This window comes from Mobula birostris, chromosome 1 (genome assembly GCF_030028105.1).
Source record: "Mobula birostris isolate sMobBir1 chromosome 1, sMobBir1.hap1, whole genome shotgun sequence".
Lineage (NCBI taxonomy): Eukaryota > Metazoa > Chordata > Chondrichthyes > Myliobatiformes > Myliobatidae > Mobula > Mobula birostris.
In genome coordinates, this window is record NC_092370.1 from 178,571,933 (window position 1) to 178,592,299 (window position 20,367).

Genomic DNA, 20,367 nt, shown 5'->3' on the forward strand with positions numbered 1-20,367 from the left:
GGACTTTTGAATTCATGACAATAATGGAAACTTGCCTTAAATAAAAGGCAGGGATTGTTTCTAATTATTCATGTTTTTCAGAAAAATAGGGAAGGGATAAAAGAAAGGAAGTGACAGTATTGATTAAAGGAAGCATTGCAGTGCCGAAGAGAGATGATTTCCTATAATAACTCAGGTTATATTAATGAACAGCAGGGCCACAGTTACATGACTGAGACTATTCTACAGACTGCCAACCAATGTTATGGAGTTCTACAGGGCAGAAACAGGCCCTTCAGCCCATCTATTCCATAAAAACCTGATTTTCTGCCAAGTCCCATCTAACTGCACCCAGACCATATCTCTCCAAACTCTCTTTGTCCATGTACCTATCCAAAATTTGCTTAATGTTCCAATTGAACCCGCATCTATTACCTCTGCTGGCAGCTTGTTCCACATTCATTCAACCTTCTGAGTGAAGAAGTTTCTCCTCAGATTCCCCATAAATATTTGTTCTTTCACATTAAATCTATGACCTCTAGTTCTAGTCTCACCCAATCTGAGAGTAAAAAGTCTACATGCATTCACCCCAGCTATAACTTCATAATTTTGCATAACCTCTATCAAATCTTCCCTCATTCGCCTGCACTCCAGGTAATAAAGTCCTAAGCTATTCAATATTTCCCTATAACTCAAGTCCTTAAATCCCAGCAACATCCTCATAAATTTTCTGCACTTTGTCAAGCTTATTGATATCTTTTTTGTTGGTACAATAGATGACTAGAACTACAGTACATTCAATACATTCAATTTGGCTTCACCAATGTCACTAAATTCAAAATAACATCCCAACTCTTGTACTCAAAGCCCTGATTTGAAAGGATATTGAGAGATGATTTTGAAGGCAAATTACAGAGTTGTGCAAAGGTCATGGAGTAGTAATAATGAGGAAGAACTATCAGAAACACTGATTCTAAGGGGCAGTATGGTGTAAGAGTTTACGAAGTGTGCTCAAGGCAATGTTCTTTACCTGACCCAATGGCTAAGATGACTTGTTGGACTTGGATTTGGAAAATGTACCAGGACAGGTTGAGAACTAGCAATAAGAGTCTTTCTAGGAAACAGATCATGAAGTTTAGATATGTATGGAAAAAAGTACAGAAACCATTCCAAGTTTAAAAATTGTCAACTGGAGAAGTGACTATTTGAACGGGAAGGGAACAGAGCTGGCTCAAACGAAATGGAATCAAAACTTCTAAGGCAAAACTGTAATTACACAACAGAATATCTTCAAGGTGGTGATGTTTCAGCTTTCATCTAGCTATATTCATATGAAGAAGATTAATTAAGAGATCATTTGTTGATTAACGCAATAGAGGGTAAAGCAACACAGAAAATATGAAGATGACAGTTGCTAAGTTGTCAACACAGGTTAGAACCAGGATAATTATAGAATGTTCAGAAGAGGAAAAGAGACAGAGAGAGAGAATGCAAGTGGCCCAAAATTGGGATGGGTAGTAAATGGTAATATACTTCAAAGAGATATTGGAATGGTAGTCTAATAGGCAGATAAAAAAAACAAATATTATCTATTGATGGAGAAGAAGCAATATAAAATTGAGGGTCTAAAAGTCTAAATTCTAAAAGAAGTACAAAGACATGGAGATCTGTGGATAAATGTGAATAATTCATTGATGCTGCCAGGCAAGATCTTGCCAGGCTGGGCTTTATTACTGGAGACAGGGAGTACATGGTCATGGAAGTCATGATGAAAGTTTCTGCATGCTATCCAAAGCCTTCACATCCTTCTAAAGTGCTTAGTCTAGTCTTGGAGACAGCGTTCCAGTTGTTGTACAATGCACAGTTTTATATCTCATCATAACTTTCTTGTCCTGTACTCTATGCTTCCTTTTATAAAGTCCAGGACTTTTTTTTGTCCAAATCTTTGGAGTTGTGTAACAAAATGGTTCTCTCTAACTTCTTTTATTAAGGTTCTTCAGATTCAGATGCTGTAGTTGCTGTAGCAATACTGTAGGCCTGGACTTTTCATCAAATTATCAGGAATACTGCCCATGGTATATTATGAATGGTTCATCCCAGAACACTTGTGACTCAGCACAGTGAGAACAATGGGCAAAACTTGTTACACTGGAGCAAAATATGGTGTGAAATCTGAAAGTGCTTGTAAAACTTAAGTAGCTAATGTCAAAATAAAGGCCAAAATCATAATTATATGCCCCGATAAGTATACAATGTTATTAATTTGTTTTCTGTTTCCCAACAGCAAGAATTTGAGTTGAAACTTTTCCATGTCCGTGGGGAACACGCTGAAGCAATATCTAAGCATGAAGAATCCATTGCACAATTGAAAAATAACTTGGAAAATAAAACAAAGGAGGGAAAATCTGAAACAAGAGATGTTTCTGTTTCCACTGCAGATGAATTTGTGCCAAAGATGTTTCGCAATGTTTGCATTCAGACTGACAGAGAATCATTCGTACAATTAAACCAAGAAGATAGCCGGACACCCAGAAGCAGTCTTACTGTTCCAGGAAAATTGAACCTTGCTTCCTTGAACTTGAATGGCCAGTCGCCTCACTCTCTACAGGTGACAAATGAGGAAGCTTCATTGTCCTCATCCTCACAAGTCTCTGAATCTCAGTCTCAAGGTTTGACAACACATCTCCCAGATTCTGGAGTACCAGCTCCACCTCCACACCCAGATTCTGGGGTACCAGCTCCACCTCCACCTCCACCTCCTCTCCCAGATTCTGGGGTACCACCTCCACCTCCACTCCCAGGCTCTGGACCACCACCCCCTCCTCCACCTCCACCTCCACCTCCTCTCCCAGGCTCTGGACCACCACCACCTCCTCCTCCACCATTCCCATTTGGAAGTCCAAATGCCACGAATTTCAACTTGAAGAAAAGTAGACACATAAGGAAACCCGTAATTGAACCGCGTCTTCCAATGAGGCCTTTATATTGGACAAGGATTCAGCTAAAGGATTCCAGGTACTGAAAATAAAGGCCAGTTGTGTTGACATATAAACTTGTACTTAATACATATATTTTAAGTTTCTTCATTAACTATACTGAATATAAGCAAGGGGTAAATAGTTACATCAATCAATGGGTAGCTTTTGGCAGAATCTGACTTTTGTAACACTGAAAGAAATCTGCTTTTTTTTCCTTAAGGATTCTCTGTTTACAAACCATTTGATTACAAAGAAATAATACAATGATACAGTACATAAACTTAAACTGAAAAATACATATTGCTTTGATTTTAAACTGCCAGCAGTCATGAACAGTGTTTGTTTGTGCATTCTATCTTTGATATCTGTGATTTAACATTGGTAGCATTTCTTGTTTTGTACAAGTTTATATCCCAACATTTTAAACTCAGACTAACTCAAAATGTCTAATCCAATAATTATAATTCAATGTTTTTGCTTTTCACTTCACCTTCTCAACATAGTACTAAGGAACTTACAAAGCACTAATTATTGTGCTGTGTAATTTTTTTATCTGCAAGGTTAAAATATGGTTATAAAAACAGTGATAAGTCGTATTTAAATCAGTAAGTGCTAAGAAATCTTGGAAGCAGCTTGGATTTCCTTATCCTAGGTACAGCATATACCTTCAGGTAATTGATGATAATTTCCTATTTGTATTGGCATTCATTGTATTTTAAAACTGGAAAGGCTGGCCAGGAATTAAAGCTATAGATTATGCCCATCAGTCTTTCATCTCTAAAGCTTAATATCTATTTGGTATCCAACACTGTCAAGTTTTCAATTTTTTTGACTTTTTGAGGTGGCCTAATTACAGTAAATTCTGATTTTCAGTTAGTGTTAAGTGGATACTGCTTTTTATTAATTTGTTCAGATGATATATTTTGTTTATGCAGACTTCTGAATATTTTCTCAGCCAGCCTTTCATTAAATGTGCAGTTTTTGTTTCATTGGTGACAAGAACACTGACTGAAGAGCTTCCAGACACAGTTTAGACCTGGGGTTCCCAATCTTTTTATGCCATGACTTTTTACCAGTAACCCAGGGGTCTGTCAACCCCAGGCTAGGAAACTCTAGTTTAGATTCTAATATGAGAATCACCCCACTGTTTTTGTTGATCCATCTGGACCTTTTTCTCCAGTTGCATCATTATGATGGCACAAGGGAATATCTAGTTTTCGTGGTGCCTGGTCACTTCAGAGTAATTAGATATATGGGTAAGGCATTAACTGAAGGGTTGAATGGGTGGAGGTTTTAGGTCGGTAGAACTATGGAAAGTTAAAGGAGAAACACAAGGCCAGGTTACAACATGTGTAATAACCAGAGTGTGATGGGGCTTGCAAGTAAGAGCAATACACAGAAAATGCTGGACAAACTCTGCAAGTTAAGCAGGATCAATGGATGGGACTAAACAGTCGACATTACAGGCTGAGACCCTTCATCTGGACTGCAAACAAAGGTGGCAAATCCGAAATATGAAACTGGGGAAGGAAAAGGAGTACAAGCTGGCAGGGATAGGTGAGACCGGGTAAGAGGGAAAATGGGTGGATAGAGGAGGGGGATGAAGTAAGAAGCTTGGGAGTGAGAGGTGGAAGCTGAAGCTGGGAGGTAAAACGAGTTGAAATAGAAGGAAGCTGATAGGAGTGCACAGTGGACCATGGAAGAGGAAGAGAACCAGAGGAGGTGATAGGCTGGTGAGGAGAAGAGAAGGGGTAAAACCAGAATGGGGAATGAAAAAAGGGAGAATGAGGAGGGGTTAATAATCATCAGAAGTTAGAGAAATCAGTGTTCACGCCATCAGATTTGAGGCTACCAGAAGGAAAATGAGGTGTTGCTCCTTTAACCGGACTGTGTCCTCATCGTGGCAGTAGAGGAGGCCATGGACCAACATGTCAGAATGGGAATGGAAAGTCAAATTGCCATGGGTGGCCACCGGGAAACCACAGATCTCACCAGACTGACATGCAGGTGAAGTGTCATCTCATTTGAAATGATTGTTTGGGGCCCTGAATGATGGTGAGGGAGGAGGTGTAGGCCCAGGTGAAGTACTTGCCCCACTTGCAGTAATGTGCCGTGAGCGAAATCAGTGACAAGGGTGAAGTGGACAAGAGAGTCACACAGGGAACAATCCCTCCCAAAGGTAGATGGGGGCGGGGGGGGGGGGAGAGGGTGCAAATAGATGTGATTTGTGATAAAGTCCTGTATAGATGGTGGAAGTGGCAGAGAATGAGGTGCATGATATGGAGGCTTGTGGAATGGTAGGTAAGGACAAGGGAAACCCTATCCCCAATAAGGTGGCAGAAGGATGGGGTGAGGGCAGATGTGCGGGAAGTGGAAGAGATGTGGCTGAGGCCAGCATCGAAACCCTGTACTTTGAAAATAGAGGATATCTCAGGTGTTCTAGAATGGAAAGCCCTCATCCTGAGGCAGAGGAACTGAGAAAAGGGAGTAGTATTTTTACAAGTGGCAGTGTAGGAAGATGTACAGTCAAGATAATTGTGAGAGTCAGTAGGTTTGTAAAAAATTTTTTAAAAATTCAGTAGGTATTTTCTCTCCAAAGATGGAAGCAGAGAGATCAAAAAAGGGGATTTCAAAGAACTGGGATTTCCGTCTATCTGTTACAAAAGGCTGGATTTCCTAGTGGCCTGGCATTTCAGTTTGACTCCCTATTCCCATTCCGACATGTTGGTCCATGGTTTTCTGACCGCATATATTCCCTTACATAGATTGCTGAGTTTCTCAAGCATTTTGTGTGTGTGTGTGTGTCTCTGGATTTCCAGCATCCACAGAAAATATCTTGTGTTTATGCAAATAAGGGTGCAACTTTAAATAGAATTGAGTTGACAAATGGTAGAATAAAATTAAATGCAGTTTTTATTTAAATGCACACAACGTATATATGATTGATAGCAAAAGAGAATGAAATGTGTATGATGTAGTAACAATTGCAGTGATAGTGACTAAAGCTGACAGCTAAATATGGTGTTACTTAATATTTAAGTAGAAAAGGCAAAAGCATAGAACAGTAAAGAACTTCAGCCAATGATGTCTGTGCTGAACTTAATGCCAAATTATTCTAATTCCATCTGTCTGTGCATAGTCTACTGTATATCCCTTCATTTCCTGCCTTTTCAAAAAGGGTGAGAAGACATTATTAAAGGTGAAATCATTACAGTATTGAAAATGATTTTGGCTGAGAAGATCAAGATATAGAGTCATTATGGTGCACTGGCAATAAGTTGTGAGCACTGTTATCTGGTCTATAAAGTGTGAAGTGTGGAGCAGGAAGATCTGCCTAGCAAGCAGGTCAGACAACAAGATGACAGGTGCTCCGCAAGGCAGTCACCCAATCTGCAGTTGCTTTCTCCAGTTTAGAGGAGATCACCTTGTGAATACTGAATGCAGTACCCTAAATGGGAAGCAGTGCAAGCAAATCTTTGCCTCACCTGGAAAAGACTGTTTGGGACCCGAGATGGTGGAAAGTGAAGAGGTAAAAGTGTTGTATCATCTGTAGCTGCAAGGGGAAGTGCCATAAAGAGGGAAGTGGTTGGTGCGAATGGAAAAGTAAACAGGGGAGTTATGAGGGGAATGTTTCCTGTAAAATGCTGAAGAGGAGGAGAAGGATAATGTCGGTAGTAGTGAAATGTCCTTGAAGATGGTGGAAATTGCAAAGAATGACCTGTTGGAGGGCTGGTAGAGTGGAAGGACCAGAGGAACTCCATCCTAGTAGAAGCATGGGAAATTGTTGAGATGATGCAGTCAAGGGCTTTGTTAACAATGACAAAGGGCAAGCCACTCTTTAAGAAGAGGAAGACATATCATCAGCACCTATATGCAGGTTTATCATCAGCATTAATACCAGGGAGGCAGAGGAACTGGGAGAATGACAAAGAGTCATTCAGGAGGCAGGGTGGGACAAGAATAAGCAGGATAGCAATAAGGGCCTGTAGGCTTGTTACACTAGCAACTAGTCTATCTCCATTCCCACCAACCAATTCATGCTTCGCATTTTCCCTTGCAAGTGCAGGTAATGCAACACTCATCTTTCCACCTCTTCTCCTTCCACCATCCAGGGACCCAATCAGTCTTTCCAGGTGAAGCAACAATTCACTTGCACTTCTTCCACTGTGATGTATTGTGTTACATTCAGTGTCCTTCAGATTGCTTCGGGGAGCACCTGTTTTAAGCTAACAATTAGCATTACAAGCAACACACATAAAATGCTGGGGGAACTCAGCAGGCCAGCAGCATATAAGGTAAAGAGTAAACAGTCGACGTTTTGGGCCAAGGCATCAACTGTTCACTCTTTTCCATAGATGCTGCCTGGCCTGCTGAGTTCCTCCAGCATTTTGAGTCTGTTGCTTGGATTTCCAGCATCTACAGATTGATTTTCTTCTTTTAATTAACATTACAAGCCTACTGACTTGCACTGCTATCTTGATTGATCTTTGTCCCACTCAGTCCAGTCCACGAGGGTGACCCTGAGCCACTCATTGTCTGTCACTTTAATTCTCCATCACAAATATTAATACTGTTGTTCAAGAAAAGAAGTGGGTAAAAATTCAATAACTATTTGACAGTTAATTAGACATTTATAGCCAAAAGAATGCTGGACATTTGAAAAGTTATAATGTACTCGTGTAAACTCAACATGAAAGGGGAAACTATGTTGGAACATCAAGCAGCATTGAACATCAACCTAGATAGCAAAGGCACAGGCCCTTCAGCCCACAACTTCTGCAAAATTAAACTAAATCTCTTCTGCCTGCACTTGATCTATTGAACTCCACTCCCTCCATATTTATGTATCTATATAAAAGACCTTTGAACACATCTTCTTAGTGCTCATTGAAAATGTAACAAGCAGGGTGGATAGAAGGGAACCAGTTAACCAATTGCTGCAGTGGATTTGCATTTTCAGAAGGTACCCAGTGAAGAAATACAGTTCTGGAGTTCACTGAGGAATATGTTAACATGATTCCATTCAAAAGATGTGTCAGTTGTTGGGTTAATCTGCCACCACAAATTGCTCTATTATGTGGGTTAGTGATAGAATCTGTGGGGGGATAATGGAAATGGGGGGAGAGTAATATATGTTGAATGTAGGATTAGTGTAAATGTTTGCTTGAAGATTGGCATTGACTTGGAATTGGTGGGCTGAAGGATTTATCCTGTGAGAAATCACCATATATTCCCCAAGCAGAAATTCTGCCCCACTGAATAAAAGATTTTAAGCTGTGATGATGTAGATCTGATGCTTCAATGCTAAATTTCAAATTCATTAGTGAATATCAATTTGAAGTAATAAGTTCATAAGATTTAGGTCTAATGTAGATTGGTAATGTTTATCAAGCATGATTTCAATGATGGAAGGATATATAGCAAATATACACTGCTTTCTTTTCAGTCAGCTGTTGTCATGAGCAGAAAAATGGGTTTGCCTATCCATCCACTTGGGCTTCTATTGCTATTCAATAAGATTGGCTGATTTAATCTTTGCTTTTAAACCCTCTGTCTTCTCCATTTAACACTTAGTTCTCACAATATGCCAAGATCTATCACTATTACTTAATTGCCCATGATGATCTTTAACCTCTGAATGGAATATGAACACAAACACACACACACACACACACACACACACACACACACACACACACACACACACACACACACACACACACACACTCACACTCACACCAATTACATCATATAGAAAGAAACCACATTTTTCACACAAGGCCATTTCTATCAGCTCTGCAAACAATGAAGGAATTCTTGCCCAGTCAATGAGTTCATGACTATTTTTCCTTGTTTTGATGATGAATGAGTGGAAAGTTCCAATTACAGTTTTTACAAGGCATTTTGAACTGCTTTGTTTGTAAATGTTCCTAAAGTTATACAAGTACATTTAGTGAAATTTATTTGAGGCATAAAATTAAACTGCTTCTTAATATGATGGAGAAAGCCTGCTTATTTAACGTATGTAATATTGGCCCAAGGGACATATTCACAATTAATAACAAATAGCCTTTTTACTGCATTATAATAGTTTTGAAACAAATAAGGTTGAGTTAGTTCAAAAATATTATTTGGGCAGTATATTTATGTTGCACCAGATGCATCATTTCCTTGTAAGACCTATTGGTTTAATAGCAACAAGATACAAAGCACAAACAGAATACTTTACAGTACCCCTCATCCAACTGCCCTTTCTTATGGAGAAGACCCAATGAGAAAATGGAATTGATTTTGTTTTACTTATTCAGAAAGAATTAAAACAGCTATCTGGAATTGAAAGTTATGTTGCTGTGGATGGAAACATTCCAGCTGCTGTGGCTGGACCTCTGTTGCAGTTCTGTAGAACTGAGCGGATAAGAGTCAGTTAGGGCACATGTTTGCCAACCCTGTATTTTTCTGATTATCTTTATGATCATGGTAAATGCTAAATTTTCAATTTACAATGGAATATATGAATAGAAATCTATGCAGGACTTTGACATAGTGTATTTTATTTGAAAAAAGCACACTTGATGTTGCTGAAAGAACATCATTCCAAGTTTTCTCAATTCCTTTTACCTGTTGTATTTGCCTGTACTGCAATATCTTGTTCACTGCCACAACTTTCAACTTATAGCAATTTCATGACTGTCCTCGAAAGAATTTTCCTTTAGGTAATTATGCATTTATCCAAAATATACTTTATATAGCCAGAAAAATTATCATTTCAGATTAATATCATATCACACTTCCTAATTCCAGTTAGTATCTTCTGTATACCAAACACAATATTACTCTGTATTTCTGTCCAGACCCAATGACTTGAATGGATATAGTTTTTTAAATATAAGCTCCAAGCAATTTTAATTGTAAGTTCTCTTTCTCTTCCATACTCTAGTATGTTTCTTTCAGAGGCCGGGTGGGGGGTGGGGGAACCATCAGAGTTTCATTGTTGATGTTGTATTATTTTGGGTGATTACAGATCTTTTTTGTAAAAAATTGGAAAATGTTATTAGAACAAGAACTGGCAAGGTTTTGTTATGCAATTACAATGGGAACCACTTTTATATTGGAGGAAAATGAGCAAGAGTCTGTGATTAAAGCCGGGAGGATCATTAGGAGAATGCCAGATCCTCAAGTCAATGGTGAGAAGAGACATGTGATGACAGTGATTATTATCCTTTTGTTCATTTATAGGTCATGGGCAATTGCAGCATTTGTTTCTGATCCTTAATTGACTGCCAGCAAAACATAAATAAGACTGAACCACTTCAAAACTAACAAAAATCCCTGAGTAAACAAAACTAGGGTGTAATCAGATGGAGAGGAGTGGATCAATGCCCACTTCATTACATAGAACATAGAGCAATGCAACAAAGTAACTATGGTGTCGGTCTATCATGTCTGTGCTAACCATAATGCCAATATAAGAAATTCCCACCTGCCTGCATATGATCTGTCTCCTCTCCTCCTGCCTGTCCATGTGCGCCTGCCTAAATGCCCCTCAAACATTCCTGCCGTTCAATGTCAAACACATGTTATTTTTCTAACTTGCATATGCAATAAAATTGGTTGCCTGTTTTAGATGAATTGCTAAATGGCAATGCATTGGCCTTTATCATTTAGGTGGATGGTGCAAATCTGATTCGTAACAATTATAACAAATATATAGATTTGCCTGCCTTGTTGGTACATTGGGAAATCTATCAGTTACCCAAAAACTGGACATTGTTGATAAATTTCTGCTTGCATGTTTCAAATTGCACTTTTTTTTTTGAGTTGGCGTGCTACCATAAAGGTTTGTGTCACAGCTTAGTTTTTAATTTGCTTTGTTTTCTCTTATTACACTTAATGAACTGTTCATGTTAAAGCAATACATCTATCTTGTAGGAAGTCCAGTATATTACAAATAATTATTTACTCTATTATCTTAGTGATGCTGAAGTGTCAACAATTTGGGAATCATTAGAAGAACCTTGTATCCAAGATGCTGAAAAATTTGAAGAGCTTTTTTCTAAAGCAGCAACAAAGGAAAAAAAGAAGCCATTATCAGACACCTATCAAAAGACAAACAAAACAAAAAAGGTTAGTTAACTTTTTATGAGTTCCTTAACATCCTTAATAGTGGGTACAGATATAGATGACGATCTGCTGTTGAAATTATAAAACAATTATTTTAGAACTGCAGTGGCATGAAACTACTTATAATCACATTAATTTTACTTCCTCAGTTAACATATCTCAATGGTCATTTTTCATAATGTTATTCCACATCATGAATTTTTCATCTTTAAATTTATATTTCTTTGGAATTGCTGCCACATTGTAACATCTCAGAACTAAAATACGGCAAGAAAATCAGTTACTCTGCCTGATTAAGGCATCCTATCCCCAGTTTCAACAATGAAATTTAGCCTTAAATGTAACAGAAATTGCAGATAATCCTCAGCAAACTATGCACATCTATTAAGCAAGGTACTTTCTGATCTATTGAGTAAGGTACTTTCTTATGTGGAGATAAAAAAAAATGACATTTTAAAAGTAATAAGATGTCCTTATTCAAACATATCAGATCCAATGGGTGTTTCACAGATTCAAGATTTAAGATTGTTTAATGCAGTTTCCTGTACACAAGCATAAAGAGAATGAAGTAATTGTTTCTCGACATCTGATGCAGCACAAAAAGGAACGTTAGATAAAGAACATAATAATAATAATAATGATAATAATAAACACACCATAATAGGTTATATACGTGGTTTGATTGTAATGTTAGGATGTACATAAGGTGACAGATGGGAAATAATAAAGTAGCGGTGGAGTTAGTGGGTGGAGGTGTTGATCAGCCTTACTGCTTGTTTTTGAGTCTGATGGCCCTGGCCTGGATGTTATGTAGCCTCTTCCCTGATGGGAGTGGGACAAACAGTCCATGAGCAGTGTGCGTGGGATCTGCTAATGATGTTATCGGCCCATTTCTGGCACCTTTTTATATAGTGCCCATGATACATTTTCAATTTTGACTACCCATTGTAGAGCCTTCCTGTGCAGTTTCTGTGCCAAGCAGTGATGCAGCTTGTTAGGATGCTCTCTACTGCACATCTGTAAAATGACATGAGTATGGATGTGCAAAGTCCAGCTCTCTTCAGCCTCCTCAAAAAGTAGAGGCATTGGTGAGCTTTTTTGACTGTGGAGGAAATGTCTTGGGATCATGAGAGGTTGTGTGTGATGTATGCTCCCAGAAGTTTGAAATTGCTTACGGTTTCCATTGCTGTGCCGCTAATGTAAGGGATGGGGGTGAGTGCTGCAAGTTTTCCTGAAGTCAAGAACCATCTCCTTTGTCTTGTTGACAATAAGGAAGAGGTTATTTGCCTGGCACCAGGCTTCGAGCTCTTGCACCTCCTCACTGTAGGCTGTCTCATTGTAGTTAGTGATAATCGCCACCACTGTCGTGTCATTGGCCAATGTGATGATGTAATTGCTCAGATGTCTGGCTGTGCAGTCACGTGTGAGCAGAGTGTACAGCAATGGGGAGATGTTGAGATGGTTTCACTAGTGGGAGAGTCACAAGTGGATAAAATGCGGAGGCAAGAGGCAGGTCATTTAAAAGAGTGGTGCTTCGAAATTCCATCTCAGAGTGACCTCTGGGATTTTTCACCCTCAACAGTGGTGGAGGTAGAAATAAAATGTTTGAAAGATCAAGGAATTGAGGTTCATGAAGAACAAATAGTCATAGTCATACTTTATTAATCCCGGGGGAAATTGGTTTTCGTTACAGTTGCTCCATAAGTAATAAATAGTAATAGAACCATAAATAGTTAAATAGTAATATGTAAATTATGCCAGTAAATTATGAAATAAGTCCCGGACCAGCCTATTGGCTCAGGATGTCTGACCCCCCCCAAGGGAGGAGTTGTAAAGTTTGATGGCCACAGGCAGGAATGACTTCCTATGACGCTCAGTGCTGCATCTCGGTGGAATGAGTCTCTGGCTGAATGTACTCCTGTGCCCACTCAGTACATTATGTAGTGGATGGGAGACATTGACCAAGATGGCATACAACTTGGACAGCATCCTCTTTTCAGACACCACCGTGAGAGAGTCCAGTTCCATCCCCACAACATCACTGGCCTTACGAATGAGTTTGTTGATTCTGTTGATGTCTGCTATCCTCAGCCTGCTGCCCCAGCACACAACAGCAAACATGATAGCACTGGCCACCACAGACTCGTAGAACATCCTCAGCATCGTCCGGCAGATGTTAAAGGACCTCAGTCTCCTCAGGAAATAGAGAAGGCTCTGACCCTTCTTGTAGACAGCCTCAGTGTTCTTTGACCAGTCCAGTTTATTGTCAATTGCAGAACAAGTGCAGAAGAGGAGTTGAGGCCAGCATAGATTAGGTATGATCATGTTGAATGGTGGGTCAAGCTTGAGGGGCATGGTGGCCTTCTTGCTCCTACTTTCTTGTGTCTTTGTGAGTTAATGTTTCAAGGTAATAACCTTAACATGTAAAATGTTACCTACAGACAGCTTTTTTCATGCTCTTTCTGCAAAGATGATCTATTGTCTCTAGAAAGAGTTGAATTGTTAAATTCATTCTCAAAGTACTTCTGCAATCAGCAGACAGAAACTGTCGACATATTAGTCTGTGTTGCAGGAGGCGGGAACCTGAGTGAAGGGACTCAGGATAGGACGGATGGTAAAAAAGCAAAGATAGCACGCAGGCAGCCTGATGATAGGACAAATTTGCAGCCGGTAGGGTGAGTGCCAGTGCATTAGGGATGCAGAATCAAAAAGGGTAGCAAATACAGTACTCAAAGTGTCATATCTCAAATGCACAGAGTATAAGAAATAAGGTGGGTGATCTTCCTGTACTATTATAGATTGTCAGGTTTAATGTTGTGGCCATCACTGAATCGTGGCTGAAGGATGGTTGTAGTTGGGAGCTGAATGTCCAAGGTTACACATTGTATCAGAAGGATAGGAAGGTAGGCAGAGGGGGTGGCGTGGCTCTGCTGGTAAACAATGACATCAAATCAGAAGAAAGATGTGACATAGGATCAGAAGATGTTGAATCCTTGTGTGTTAAGTTAAAGAACTGCAAAGGTAAAAGGACTCTGATGGCAGTTATACACAGGCCTCCCAACAGGAGCTGGGATGTGTACCACAGATTACAACAGGAGACAGAAAAGGTGTGTCAAAAGGACAACGTTATGATAGTAATGGGAGATTGCAACATGCAGGTCGATTGGGGAAAATCAGGTTGGCAATGGATCTCAAGAGTGAGATTGTTGGATGTCTATGAGATAGCTTTTTGGAGCATTTTGTCGTTGAGCCTACTAGGGGATCAGCTATACTGGATTGGGTGTTATGTAAAGAAGTGGAGGTAATCTGGGAGTTTAAGGTAAAAGAATCTTTAGGAGGCAGTGATCACAATATGATTGAATTCAACTTGAAACTTGATAAGGAGAAAGTAAAGTCTGACACAGCAGTATTTCAGTGGAGTAAAAGAAATTACAGTGGTATGAGAGGGGAGCTGGCTAAAGTAAATTGGAAGGAGATGCTGGCAAGGTTGACAGCAGAGCAGCAATGGTGTGAGTTTCTGGGGAAAATAAGAAAGGTGCAGGATAGGTGTATTCCAAAAACAAAGAAATACTCAAATGACAAAATAGTACAACCATGGCTGTCAAAGGAAGTCAAAGCTAATGTGAAGGCGTAAGAGAGGGAATATGAAACCCTGTATTTACTGGGTGTCTCTGGAAATGCAGTCCATTAGCCCCTCGCTAACAGCCACTGGGCTCATGGCAAGAAACCCACCTTTCTCAGGCCTCTTATGTCTAGGGTGTATACTACTTTGGTCCCACCTAGTCCGTGAGGTTGGGATGTCTCTCCCACCTAAAACCCAGTTTGAATGCTGTGTGATTTACTGCCGCTGGCAATTGGCTGTCAGCAAAAAATAACAGATTGTACACTGCATATATTTATAGAGAAGCATATTTCAGAATGTTAACTTAAGCAATCAGTTATTAAAGAAAGGAAAGGATAAAACAAAAAGGGCCCATTATATTAAGCAGTCACATAAGTATGTTGGGCCACCAATCTCCCAGAAGCCATTGTTTTCAATATACACACTGCACCTTCTGAATGTCACTCAAAACAAATGGGCTCTCCCATGGGAGTTTTGGTCCTTCCTCCTTGAAGCCATTCATCTGCAGAAATCACCTTGTGCAACAGGGACGGCTTCCTCAACCATCTTTCCTCCTGTCTTCTCCCAGCTACCGCCAACAACGTCCTTGACCCAACCAGTGTCCCTCACCGACGGTGGTGTCTGAAAAGAGGATGCTGTCCAAGTTGAATGCCATCTTGGACAATGTCTCCCATCCACTACATAATGTACTGGTTGGGCACAGGAGTACATTCAGCCAGAGACTCATTCCACCGAGATGCAACACAGAGCGTCTTAGGAAGTCATTCCTGCCTATGGCCATCAAACTTTACAACTCCTCCCTTGGAGGGTCAGACACCCTGAGCCAATAGGCTGGTCCTGGACTTATTTCCATCTGGCATAATTTACATATTATTATTTAATTATTCATAATTTTATATTGTTATATTTATACTCTATTCTCATTTGATGCAACTGTAACGAAACCCAATTTCCCTTGGGATCAATAAAGTATGTCTATCTATCTATCTATCTATCTAAAAACTCTCTGGAACCTCTTCTCAGTTCCACCATCCTGAATGGCTGACACCACATTCCGAAATTGAACAACAAGGCCCCTTTTCTCAGCTCAAACCCAAACAGGCTGAAAGTAGAACAGATTGCTCTTACAGATCTGCTAAAAATGAAATACCTACAGCATAGCAGTAGTGTTACACATAACAAAGCAAAAATTAGCGGGAAAATAGACGATTGGGAGGCTTTTAAAATACCTACAGAGAGCAGATAAAATAATCATTAAGAGGGAAAAGATGAAATATGAAAGCAAGCTAGCAGGCAATATTAAAGTGGCTAGTAAGAGCTTTTTCAAGTATGTAAAAAATAAAAGAGAATTGTGAGTGGATATAGCCCCGCAAGAAAATGAGGCCAGAGAAATAATAATGGCTGATGAACTAAATGAGTACTTCCATCCGTCTTCACTGTGGAAGACACCAGCAGTGTGCCAGATGTTGAAGGGTGTGAGGGAAGAGAAGTGAGTGCAGTTACTATTACAAGGGAGAAGGTGCTCAAAAAGCTGTAAGACCTAAGGATACACAAGTCACCCAGACCAGATGAACTGCACCCTAGGTTTCTGAAAGACGTAGCAGTAGAAATTGTGGAGACATTAGAAATGACTTTTCAAAAATCATTGGATTCTGGCATGGTGCCTGAGGTCTGGAAAATTGCAAATGTCACTCCACTCTTCAAGAAAGGAGGAAGGCAACAGAAAGGAAATTATAGACCAGTTACTTAGCTTGACTTCAGAGGTGGGAGGATGTTGGAGTCAATTGCTAAGGATGAGGTTATGGAGTACTTGGTGACACAGGACAAGATAGGACAAAATCAGTGTGGTTTCCTTGAGAGAAAATCTTGCCTGACAAACCTGATGGAATTATTTGAGGAGATTACAAGTAGGATAGTTAAGGGGAATGTAGCAGATGTTGTATATTTGGACTTTCAGAAGGCGTTTGACAAGGTGCCACACATGAAGCTGCTTACCAAGTTAAGAGCCCATGGTATTACAGAAAAGTTATCGGCATGGTTGGAGAATTAACTGATTGGTAGGAGGCAGCGGGTGGGAATAAAAGGACCCGTGTCTAGTTGGCTGCCAATGACTATTGGTGTTCCGCAGGGGTCAGTGTTGGGTCCGCATTTTGTTATGCTCTACATCAATGATTTAGATGATGGAATAGATTATTCTATTGCCAAGTTTGCAGATGATACGAAGATTGGTAGAGGGGCAGGTAGTGTTGAGAAAACAGGTAGGCTGCAGAAGGACTTAGGCAGATTAGGAGAATGGGCAAGAAGATGGCAAATTAAATACAATGTTGGAAATGCAGGGTTATGCACTTTGATAAAGAAATAAATATACAGACAATTTTCTAAACGGAGAAAATCCAAAAATACGAGATGCAAAGGGACTTAAGAATCCTTGTGCAGAACACCCTAAAGGTTAACTTGCAGGTTGAATCAGTGGTAAAGAAGGCAAATGCAATGTTAGCATTCATTTCAAAAGGCCTGGAATACAAGAGCAGGGATGTGATGCTGAGGCTTTATAAGGCACTGGTGAGGTGTCACCTGGAGTATTGTGAACAGTTTTGGGGTCCTCATCTAAGAAAAGATGTGCTGGCATTGGAGAGGGTTCAGAGAAAGTTCACAAGGATGATTCCAGGAATTAAAAGGTTGTCATACAAGGAATGTTTGATAGTTCTGGGTCTATACTCGCCGGAATTTAGAAGGATGGGGGGAATCTTATTCAAACCTTTTGAATGTTGAAAGGCCTGGACAGAGTAGATGTGGAAAGGATGTTTCCCATGGTGGGAGAGCACAACCTCAGGATAAAGGGGTATCCATTTAAAACAGAGATGCAGAGAAACTTCTTTAGCCAGAGGGAGGTGAATTTGTGGAATTTATTACCACAGGCATCTGTGAAGGCCAGATTGTTGGATGCATTTAGGGCCGAGCTTGATAGGACACGGCATCGAAAGGGGAGAAGGCCAGAGAGTGGGGCTGAGGAGGGGAAAAAAGAATCAGCCATTATTGAATGGAGGAGCAGACTCGATGGGCCAAATGGCCTACTTCTGCTCCTATGTCACATGGTCTTCTGCTATATACACCCTTAGATGCCCCTCCTAACCTCAGAATATGCTGAATATTTTTTTTTTCAGAAGTTAAAAGGATTGAAAATCAAGTACATCTGATACTTTCGAACATAAGTATGGCCATAAATGTGGAAAACAGATACAGATGTTTTGTTTCTGATGATTGAATGAACCTTTCAATGCATAATTGAAAAAATAGCCTTCACTTCAGTTTCCAGCACCTGGAAAAAAGAAGTCAGATCCAATGAAGTGTCATTGAGTTGAAATGCTAATACTGATTCTCTTTTCATAGATACTGCCTGGTGTGCTGGGCATTTCCAGCATATTTTTGGTTTTTATTTCAGATTTTCAGTATCTGTAGCTTTTTGGCTTTTCAAGAATTTTTAGATCTTTTAGTTGGTATGTTGACAGATAACCATTTTGTATCCTTCAGAAATAACTTGGTAAGTCTGTTAAAACCATGAATTTTTATTGATTAATATGCCAACAACAAAAAAGTAATAAAACTCAAACATCTAAAATTACAAAATAATAACATCTGCATTTTAATAGCATTGTGAAGTTAAAGTATGAAGAGCAATATAACACTGCATGTGGGATTTCATTCCATAACTCCAAATGTATATTTCATATTCAACAGATGAAACCAATCCACTGTATAAGGTTTTAAATTGGATCAAGATGCAGGTTGATAGTGTTGTTAAAAAGGCATATGGTGTGATGGCCTTCATCAACTGTGGGATTGAGTTCAAGAGCCATAAGGTAATGTTAAAGCTATATAAGCCCTTAGTAAGACCCCACTTGGAGGACTGTGTTCAGTTCTGGTTACCTCACTACAGGAAGGATGTGGATACTATAGAGAAAGTGTAGAGGAGATTTACAAGGATGTTGCCTGGATTGGAGAGCATGCCTTACGAGAATCAGTTGAGTGAACTTGGCCTTTTCTCCTTGGAGTGATGGAGGATGAGAAGTGACCTGATAGAGGTATATACGATGATGAGAGGCATTGATCATGTGGATAGCCAGAGGCTTTTTCCCAGGGTTGAAATGGCTAACACGAGGGGGCATAGATTTAAGGTGCTTGGAAGTAGGTACAAAGGGGATGTCAGAGGTAAGTGTCTTACACAGAGAGTGGTGGGTGTGTAGAATGCACTGATAGTGACAGTGGTAGAGGCGGATACAATAGGGTCTTTTACGAGACTTTTAGATAGGGACTTAGAAAAATAAAGGGATATGCAGTAGGTTAATTCTAGGCAGTTTCTAGAAAAGGTTATGTGGTCGGCACAACATTGCAGACTGAAGGACCTGTAGTGTGCTGTAGATTTCTATGATTCTGTGAATTTTATTGTATCATCTTGGATTTCATTAAAGTAACTGAATAAGTTTACTTTTAATCTGCATTTGCTTGTTGTGGGTTGAAAATGCACAGAAGTGACAGAGCAGGAAGAAATATAGTGGATAGGAATGTTAGCCCTGTGACCCACAACTGTTCCTGATTTTAAAGCAGGAGTTCTTTAAGTCTTTGGAACTGGTTTCTGTATCTCCAATAACACAGGGTCTAATGAAGGAGATACAGCTTGGATGGCAGCCATTTGTAAGAAAGAGGAATCTGTAGAATCTCAGGAGTTGTGTTAAGTGATTTCTCTGGGATTGGCTAACCTTGTTTTTTTTATATATTTCTGCTAGCTTCATTAAAATTGGGTTCCTTAAGGTTATCGTAACTGGTGGTGAAGGCGGAGGGGGGATGGGTTAAGTGTCATGGGGATGAGCTCACGTGACCTATTAAATGCTCCCAATGGCGTTCATCTTAAATAGCTTTTGACAAACAAGTCCACCTCCTGGCCCTCATGTATGGCTTTAGCTCCTAAACCTGGCAGAATCATTTCTACTGACAGGGGAAGGGGCAAAGGTGGGTTACTGGTGGCTTAAAACCAGTCATTTCAGGCAGATGGGGCATGTCAGGGTGTGGCTGGCAGCTGACCAAGGAGAAGGAAAACTCTGATCTCAAGCCTCCGCTGCCTTGAGGCTATATTCACTCATGGGGAAGGTTTTGGAAGTAAACCCCAAGGGAAAAAAATTTGGAACTTGAGTCCCTCAGGCAGTCCTATGTTGAGTTCAACACTGAGTGGCAACTCCTGCAATGCCTCTGGTGCCAAACTGTATCGGTCTATGCTGTTCTTTTGGATTTGTCAGCTGTGTGGGAAACAGCTTGCTCTCCATATTGTACAGCCCTGGCTTGCATAGACAACTAGAACACAACATCCATGGTTGACCCTGACAATAGAATCAATTCTTGTTTTGCAGCATTTGGCAACTAAGAAATATATTTTAAAGTCTTTCATTTTTATTCTATTAGGCACCTGTTTGTTTTACATAAGGTCACCCATGAGGAAAGTTCTAATTTGTCCCACTTGGTGTTAACAGTTGTCAGCAGGTGTGGAAATCCTAGTGGATATACTTCTGAATGCAGTTATTATGGAAGAGAAGTAACAGGAAGTTCTTAAAGCATTTAAGTGAGACATCGCAGCACATGCCATTGCTTAAATACTGTACTTGCTTTGAGGGAACA

The 20,367-nt window shown here is 39.9% G+C and overlaps 1 protein-coding gene across 2 annotated transcripts in view; it reads left to right on the forward strand.

Moving 5' to 3' along the window:
• fmn1 (formin 1) overlaps nucleotides 1-20,367 on the forward strand; it is a 411,005-nt gene that overhangs the window by 190,424 nt on the left and 200,214 nt on the right. For both annotated transcript variants that reach the window (XM_072266825.1, XM_072266835.1), the window contains 2 exons: nucleotides 2,264-2,994; nucleotides 10,931-11,081. In XM_072266825.1, coding sequence (XP_072122926.1) covers nucleotides 2,264-2,994; nucleotides 10,931-11,081 — 882 coding nt within the window. The remainder of the gene's footprint in view (nucleotides 1-2,263; nucleotides 2,995-10,930; nucleotides 11,082-20,367) is intronic.